Below are 9,191 nucleotides of genomic sequence, written 5' to 3'. Positions count from 1 at the left end.
AGCAGGCAGGGGATGGGGCCTGGCAGGGGTCCTGCCATGGTCCCCTCCCCTTCCTTCTGCTCCCCCTCCCACTGCTTCCCCCCTCCCATGGCTGCTCTGTCCAGCCCCAGCTCCCAGTTCTTTTAAAAAAAAAAAAAAGTAAATAAAAGCCCCATGCTCACCAGCTGCTGCAGTGGCCATCAGGGCTTCTGAAGGCTCATGGCAGAGCCCCCACACAGCACAGGGCAGTGGGGATTGCCCCCCAGCCTCGCAGCAGTGGGGGCTTTTTTTTTTTTTTTTTAAAGAGCTGGGAAGCTGGGGCTGGAGGCTTGTGACAGAGGCCCCTATGCAGTGGGGATCACCCCCCCCCGCCCCTGGCCTGGCAGCAGCCGGTGAATGCCGGGTTATTTTTGTTTAAAGAGCCAGGAGGCTGGAGATGGGAGAGCAGGTGGGGGATGGGGCCTGTTTGATTTGGAGATTCAGCCAATTCGGTGGTGGCCGAATCTCCAAATCAGATTTGGTCAAATTGATTTGTGACAGTGATTCACTGAATTGAATCACTGCCCCCCAAATCAGCCGAATCTGAAGTGAATACTAACTGCTTTGCACAGGCCTATCAAGTATGGTTTCCTAATGGTCTGTCCAAGCCCTGGTAGTCTATAATATATTCATAAGGATGGGATTCAGTACACACTTAGAAAATTTTCAGATGACCTGAGGCTAAGTTGAATTATGGACACTTTGATACACAAACTAAAGACCTGGAGCTTCTAGTGAACCACAAGTTACATATAAGTCAATAGCATGCAGTTGTTGTGGGGGAAAAAGACAAAAGCATACTGGGGTATATTAGCAGTTATATTAATGGACTCTGTACTGGTAAGTAGGGGGGGAGGAGGTGGAGGGGACCATGGGGGGACCCCTGCCAGGCCCCCTCCCTCCCTCTACTTACCAGCATGGAGTCTGGGTCCAGCTCCCTGCGGCGGTAAGTGGGGACTGCCCAAACTTCTGAAGCTCTCTGAATCTTTTCCGAATTGATTTGGAGAGCTTCAAATCTTTTCAGACCCTTTTATTGGTGATTTGATTTAGATTCAGAGATTTGGCTACCAAATCGGGCTGAATCTCTTCCGAATTGAATCAACACCCAAAGCTTTGCACAGCCCTAGTACTTTATCCCTCCTTCCAGTAAAAATTAAGCCATTGAGGATCATCACTCTTTAAGCAAAATTATCCAAGCAGTTAGGTGTCCATTTTACAATACTTTCATCAAGATTGTATTTACTCAGCCCACTAAGGAGACTGTCATGGGAACAGTGCCAAAAGTCTTGTTAAAGTCAAGATATAGCATATCTGCTGATCTCCCATCCACAAAGCTTGTCACCTTGTTATAAAAGGAAGTCAGATTAGTCGGCAATGACTTGTCCTTGACAAATCCATGTTGGCTGTTCCTGATGGACTTATCACAAACTGATAGAGCTAGAGGTGCACCAATATATTGGTCCATATTATATCAGGATTAATAAAAGGAAAATTGACATTATTGGCAATCAGCTTGTTTTGGCCAATGTGGCTGATAATGTGACTGATACATGCCATGTGCATGAGCACAGCCGCAACAAGCACATGGCCAGGAATACAGCCTGGCAGCTTGAAGAGCAGCTTCTGGCCAGTAAGTCTGTGGGGAATGGGGGAGAAGCATGGGGGGGGAAGGAACATAGGGTGGAAGATTGAGGCCCTCACAGTGAGGGAAGGACTAGGACTAGGGCAGGGGCAAGTAATGTCCAGCCTGAGCAGGGTGGGGTGCAGAAAGCAGCTGTGGGAGGCTTGTCCGAGGGGTATGGGGAGGGGGGAAGTTCCCTGTTGCTTCCCAGGGGAGGTATGGGGGACATGCGCTTCCCAGACTTGTGTGTGGGGTGTGGGGAGGCTGCTCACTGTGGGCTTGAGGCCAGGGGCGCGCCAGCCTCTTTTTGGCGGGGGGCTGTGCTGGGGTTGCACTTGGGCTGGGGGCTGACAGTGCTTAGAGAGAGACCAAGGGGGGGCTATGGCGAATTTTGGCATGGCTGCAGCCTACCCCATAGCCTCCCCTCCCAGCACCACCACTGCCCACCCCAAGCACCCACAACAACATACTTTGAAAATTGGTCACCTCAAAGTGGGGAGCGAATCACTGTTATTGTCTTCTGTTACTCCACTGCAGAGTATGCATGTCCAGTATGGAATGATCAGTTTATGCCAAAAAACTAGACCCAGTTCTAAATGACAGCTGTCATGAAATAACAGGATGTCTAAGGATGCATCTACATGTCGCTATATGGCGTGCTATGGTGATGTAGCAGTCACATGTGTCTATGTGCGTTGTTGTAGCGGCACACTCCCCAGGTATAGCACACTGTTATGGTGACATAGCAGTGAAATTTACCTATGCACCATGCGCATGGTGCAGTATCCACCCATCCTGTGCTGTGCTTTAGTGCTTCCAAAGGAAGCACTAAAGCATGGCACCATAGCAACGTCACCATACAACAACGTGTAGACATGCCCTAAAGCTAGCACTAAAGGATAGCCTGTACTTACTGGCTGCCATTGCATCATCTGATATCAGACGAAAGGTAGCAAGCCAAAAATAAAGATCAAGGCAGATGAAAGACCCCAGGCATCCACTCTGTGGTTGGATAGAGGTAACTAAATAGCTTGAAGTGCAAAAGAGTTTGTGACCAGTGTTGCACTGTTAGACATGATGGCTGACAGGGCACAACTGAGGTTATGAAAGAAAAGATTACATGCAATCAGATTCTCTGAAATGTACTTGAAGCCCCAGGAGAACTTTCCCAGAGGGGCTGATCTAGACTGGCCAACATGGAAATGGGGCTACTCGAATGAGTATATGTGAGTGTGATGAAGTGCAGACTATGGAGCACCTGTTTGTTTGCCAACTCCTAGATGAGACCTGTATGAATGGGGACCTCACTGCAGCAACAGAATGAGCCATTGCTTGTGCACCATTCTGGAAAAAACATCTAGTTTATGACAAGGACATGAGAAAAAGAGCTGTAAGGGACCTTACAAGGTCTTTTATTCCAGCTCCCTGCTCAAAGCTAGAATTAAATTAGCCTTAATTTGACTTAATTTACCTCAAGACGTGAACACAGTTATGAGGTTTCTTGAATGTCCTTGCACAGACTGCTGTGCAAGCCATTGTAAACCACCATTAATGAGAATAGATTGTCATGGGGAATGTGATTCTTCACTGGAGCACCTCAGCTCAGTAGTAACTGGATAGGCTGTCCCTCTGAGAAGGTAATCAAATTAGAGAGAATAAAACATAAAGACTGAGGATTAATCTTGATTTGGGGCAGAATCAGGGATTCATAACTTGAAGAAAATCAGTGTAGTCAGAAATGGTTGGCTGTAGCTCTGTCTTTGGCAACAGTAAGTATCTGTTGCTTATATTATACAATTAATGTCAGTAAATATAAAATGGTTAAACAGAAGATGAAGTAGATGAAATGGAGAAGGAGAAACGGAGAATTTCAAAGGAGGAGAAGCTACTTACTTTGCCGTTGTAGTAGACAGTGTTCATCCACTTGGTGAAGGTTTTCTTCTGCATGGACATACGCTGCTCTTGCAGCTCCTTGATGTGGTCTTCTGCATCCATGGTGATCTGAGACAAAAGGAAACCCAATTGTTGTTCATGTGTACAGATGGTACTTGCTAGAGATCTGCTTTATTTTGTATCTAGATGTAAGAGGCTACATATAGAAGCAGCAATAATTTGATTTGACTGCTTGAACGGATGAACAAATAAATCTCTTTAAAGTCTGTACATTGTGGGGTTTACCACTCATGAATGTATGTCTGTTAATTCATTCAGATTATTTGGTCTATCTGCATCTATACCTCAGTAAGTGAAGTTAAACTATAATGACTTGCCCCTGAGTGAAACAAATGGTTAACTATTGTGGTTTACCTTCTACTTATTCCAGAAAAGAGTAAATAGGCAGTATTGTACATTAATTTGAAAAACAGAACCCAACTCCCCCCCCCTTCTCGAATCAGACTTGTTTTCACTGTTTATACCCTAAGCCGGGGAAGTTCAGCCATTAGGAACAGATCTCAAAACTTTCATTCAGTCGCTCTTCCTCTTGCTTTCATGTTTTAACTTCGATCTCTTCTTTATTGAATGCAGCTTTTCTTTCAGTGTGAAAATTACACGGACACATACAAAACTCAGAATTTACACCAATCTGCCTGATTACTCACTGAGTAATCTTAGACCTGACAGACCAGTATTCCTTACTTCTACTCTCTTTCTAGACAGTCCTCTGACTTTCAGATACACCAGGGTCCAAAAGCCAGAAGTAACACTACAGAAAATCCTGAAAACAGATGACTGAGAACTGGATCTCAGCTTCAGTTTCTCCAAGCTATGGGATCTTCAGACCCAGGCCCTGATGCATTGCTTAAAACCAATGACAGTATTCTGGTTCACTTCATTTACTTGTTCTCAGGATGATCTAAGGTGTTTCTGCTTTCAGACCCTGACAGATCTGACAGAATAGAATGGCTGTCTATGGAAGGAATAAAAGATACGCAGCTCTCTCCTTCCACCATTGACATATCTTGTAGCAAGAAAGGCAGGACAGGGCACTGGTTTGCAAGTGTCCATCCCATTACAATTCAGACTTTTAATTCACACAAGGGTCCGTGGCATAAAATTAGACCTCAGATATCTAGAAAAAATTATGAAGAAAAAAATCTCCAGTTTCAGAATTTATGGTGCCATTAAACTGGATTTTGGATGAACCAACAGTTTCTATGGAACCATCAAACCTAAGCATTATTTTATAACAACAATGTGCCACTCACACAGAAAGGAGATGAGTTTTAGAAAAAAAAATTCTGTAAGGTTGGAAGCGTTTAGGGACCAGAAATTCTGTTTCTTTAGGTGTCTTTCTTTTTTTTCTTTGGAATTTGTACAGAAATAAATTAGGATTAATTACCTGGAAGAATAGAAAATCTTGGTGTTGTACCAACAGGTGAGGAAGGTAGAGGCAGGCAGCTGCCTTTAGCCAACTGCAAAGAAAGAAGGGACGGGAAAATATCAGACTGCAAAAACTACAGGGGAAGTAGACTAAAGGTTTTTCCTTAGATTTGTTTCCTGCTGTACAGGCTACAAAGGAAATAGTCCGTAGAGTTATAAACCCCCAAACCATCTGGCAAATGGAAAATTGCAGCTCACATGGTATAGGATGAAAGTAGCAGTACAGAATGGAAAGTGGTTATTTGCTACTAAATCTAATAAATAAATAAATACCAAAAAACCACACAACATTACAGAGCCCTGTTATTTCTGTGGTGTTAGAGTGATGCTGTAGCTGTGATGATCCAGGAATTATGAGAGGTGAATATTTCTTAGGGTGATATCTTTTATTGAATCAACTGCATAGTTGGGAAAGGTTAGACAAGCTTTTGAACGCAAGACATTCATCATCAGGTCTGAAGAGTGAAAGCTAGCACCTCATTGTAAAAGCCAGCACAGATACTACTCTAAGAAACCCTTGCCTCTGTTATTTTAGGTCATCTTTCTTTCATATGCTCTAACACTGTCTTGTTTCTATAAAATGCTGGATTTTCAAAATTAAAAATAAAAGTATGGGGTGGGGGCATCTAGCTGAAATTTTCCCCAAAGCTGTTTGATGCTAGTTGGAATTTTGTAAGTTTTGCCAATTTACCAAAAAAAAAGGGTGGGGGGAAGGTTTTATTGATCAATTTAGCAACTGAACCCCTTGTTTACTTGACAAATAACCAAAGAAATGTCTTTCGTTAACCGAATGTTCTCAGAGAGACTGGCTTTTCTCTCATTCCTTTGACTCTTGTTTCCTTCCCCTGGTCAGTTTGTTTTCCTGAGAGCTGATGACCATTACAAATGTTAAGATCATACTAGGTGTCCCAGACAATTTTGTCTGGGAGGATAGAGAGACCTGGGTATGCAGGCATTTGTAAGATAACATTTGCCCAGCTACAGATAACACTTGCCCAGCTACCAGACCCAGAAATTAATGGGAACTAACTTCTGCAAGGCTTCATCCTTGTATAATGTTAGATATTACCTTTGCAAATCTTTATTCCTTACCTTCCCTAGTAATGTACTCTATAGAATTACTCACTTTGGCATGAAATACTTCAACCTTTATCTTCTTTTATATTTTTTATTCAGTTAATACATTAGTTAAGTATTCCCTTTCATAATTTCAATTTTTTTCTGATGGCACCTCTGAAATCTGTTTTGTTTTAAGCATCAAATTCTGATCATCTAGTAACTTAAAAAGATTTCTGGTAGATGCAAATGAAGCTGTTTTCCTGAATAGTTACTTTCTCACTCTCTGGCCAGTCTCAAACAATTGTTCACACATTATAAAATTAGAACAGTAGAAGGAATCTGTTGTCTTCTAAAGCTGATTACATCCAACTGAAGCTTTGTGGCAAACACTTTTTCCTACATTACAGCAATGTTTCACATCAGGACAAATAATAGGCCATTCATTTACATTTGCACAGCGGAAGGATGTTGCTAACACAGAATTTGACTGCAGCGATGCATTTCATTTACTCCAGTAAGAGAAGGAAATACTAGATACTGATACTTACCCAGTTTGGTAGAAATTTCCATTTGAAATCCCAAAGTCAGTCGTTCCAGAAAATAACCTACAACTCCAAGTTTGCTCCTGTTCTCACATTCAGTTCCTCCTCTGCACTCAACATGACCTTTGAATGCAGTAATAGAGGCAAGGTATTTATAATCTACATATAAACCTTTCACCTGATTGTGGAGGAAATAACCTGCTAGAAGTCAAGAGGCAAAGTTTACTGCAAATCATGTTGACCCAACTGTTATGCTTATAACAGATATATAAAGATCAAGTCCATAGCTGCTATAACATAAAGAGAGTTTTCCTCAAATAACAGTGGAGACAACACAGATGTTATGCTAGAAAAATCACAGCCCTCCATAATCACATTGCTGGCACTGATTGAGAATAGGATATTCAGTTTTCTGTGAAATCACAGCTGGAAAATGAAGTTTGAAACTGATAGTGCAGAGTATGCAAAGGTTGAAGTTATCCACAAGTAATTTAAATAGGGTGAATCAAATGTGAAGACATGGTCATACATTCTGAAATTAGCAAGGCACTGTTGTGAAGAAGTTCACCGTAGTGAGGAAGGTGGTATTGGCGAGGTGTTTTTTGGAAGAAGCTCACATTATTCAACTTCAGTTAACAGGAATAAAGGAACTAATATTAAAGCTTGCAGAAATGGTGACCTGGCCAGAACTACGTTGTCAGAAAGCTGATAGGTGACTGGCATAGATGTGAACAGGGTTGGAGATGGATTTACACAGTTGGAAAATTAGTAGACATTGGCAGTCACTACTTGCAGGCTGGGACTTGACAGCTAGCTGACTGTGGATTGCTGGACCTTTTATTTCTAATATCAAGCAGAAAACAGACATTTTATCATTACACTTTTATGCTGGTATTTTTTTTCTCTAGGTGCTTGATTTAGAATTGAATGTCATTTCCTTTTAATAGCTAGTCCCTCCTCTGCCACACAAGTTCAGGAAACATGCAATATAGGACACATACATATGACCTTTTAAGTCCATATGTCCTAGGGGTTAATCATTAGCTAATATGTGAAATGAAACTTCTGCTTTTACGGTAACACTATGGGCAGAAGATGACCTTGTTGCATAATCTCTGTAGATTCTAAAGTCTTACTTCCTACTCTCTACATACCTGAGATATGACGAACAAGTCTTATAAAAATATTCAAGAGCCATAAAGCCATATAATCATTGATTTATACTTCAACATTGTAAGAAGAGTAAAAATACATAAGCAAATCAAATTTTAGAATAATATCTGGAAAAAGGGCAGCTCACTGTGATTCACAGAAGTGTATTTGAATTAATGAAGTGAGTCTTACCATCAATGTCAAAAATGCATTTACTATTAAGATTAATGAGTCTGTTCACTCATACACAGGTGACTTTTAAAAATATAATTTCTAATGGTGGGATCCATCCTTTCCTTGTTCTGTTGAAAAGAAATGGAGTCTTGCCTTTAACCTTGCAGTGGAATCAGATCTTCTTGGCATATTTTGCTCTCACTCTACTGGGAATCTGAAGTAGCTCCAGCAAAGGCAGGGCCTCCTTTTTTCTCCTATAGTGGGTAGGAGTCCTTGCTGGCTTGGTTAGCTGATCTACTGAACAGTATACCTGGGCCTTCATGATTAATGAGATGCAACTACAGCAGCCTCTTCTGATCAGCTATCCAGAGGTACCATTGTTTTATGCATGTGAAAACTCTACCTATTGATAGGTAAAAGTGAGGCAAACCTCACTTGTGATTACTTGGAACTGAAAGAGATTAAAGGAAAAAAATATTTCTCCTTCCTCAATATGTTTGCTAAAGCTGAGTGGAAAACCCCCCTCACTATTCCCATTCCTAGGAGTGGCTGGATTCAGATGATGGGGCACCTTGTGGACCAGATCTAGCCTGGGGCAAAAGGTGGCTCTGGTCTGAGGTACATGGCAGTTGTGGCATGGGGCATGCGGTGACAACTCCAGCTCTGGCCCAGGACATACACAGGAGCTCCAGCTCCAGTGACTTTTGTTCTGGTATGGGGCAGGTCACAGAAGTGGTGGCAGAGGAGATAGGGCAGGTGTATGGTGGCCAAATGCTTGCTGAATCAGCCCTTTCTTACTCTCCTGCCACCAAGGGCAGCAGGGCAGGCTTCTCCCTCCCCTTCCCTGCACCCCCAAGCCCACCAATAAAGCAGCTCCATGGGCCAGATTTGGCTCATGAGCTGGTTGCTTAACATCCCAGTTACAGGAGTCTTTAGCAGCATGTGAAGACATTAAGAAAAAGATGAGTCTCGCCTCCCCCAGCTATGCTGCCAAATTCTTCCTTCTCACTTAGGCTGCAAGCACTGAAAGATGAAGGCTAAATTCTATATCAAGTCAGTCATTCCACATTAAGCTGACCTTCTTCTCTTTTTACCTTTTCCTGAAGGTAAAACTAGGCAATGATGTATAACTACTGCTCAAAGCTTCTTCATGCAGTATTTTTTCATTTTTGATTTCTGCCTTTTCTGACAGGGCTTGATAACATACGAATCAAACAGAGCACCAGTAAGCATTTTTACTTATG

General features: G+C 42.2%; 1 protein-coding gene across 1 annotated transcript in view; it reads right to left on the bottom strand.

Annotated features, from left to right (window-relative positions):
- SPTBN5 (spectrin beta, non-erythrocytic 5) overlaps nucleotides 1–4,590 on the bottom strand; it is a 151,274-nt gene extending 146,684 nt beyond the window's left edge. The window contains exons 1-2 of the mRNA XM_019551043.1: nucleotides 4,478–4,590; nucleotides 3,533–3,698 (exon numbers count right to left, since the gene is read on the bottom strand). Coding sequence (XP_019406588.1) covers nucleotides 3,533–3,698; nucleotides 4,478–4,590 — 279 coding nt within the window. The remainder of the gene's footprint in view (nucleotides 1–3,532; nucleotides 3,699–4,477) is intronic.
- Between the last annotated feature and the right edge of the window lie 4,601 nt (nucleotides 4,591–9,191).

This window comes from Crocodylus porosus, unplaced genomic scaffold (genome assembly GCF_001723895.1).
Source record: "Crocodylus porosus isolate Cpor-Errol unplaced genomic scaffold, CroPor_comp1, whole genome shotgun sequence".
NCBI classification, from domain to species: Eukaryota; Metazoa; Chordata; order Crocodylia; family Crocodylidae; genus Crocodylus; species Crocodylus porosus.
This window is presented reverse-complemented; position numbering and strand designations above follow the sequence as displayed.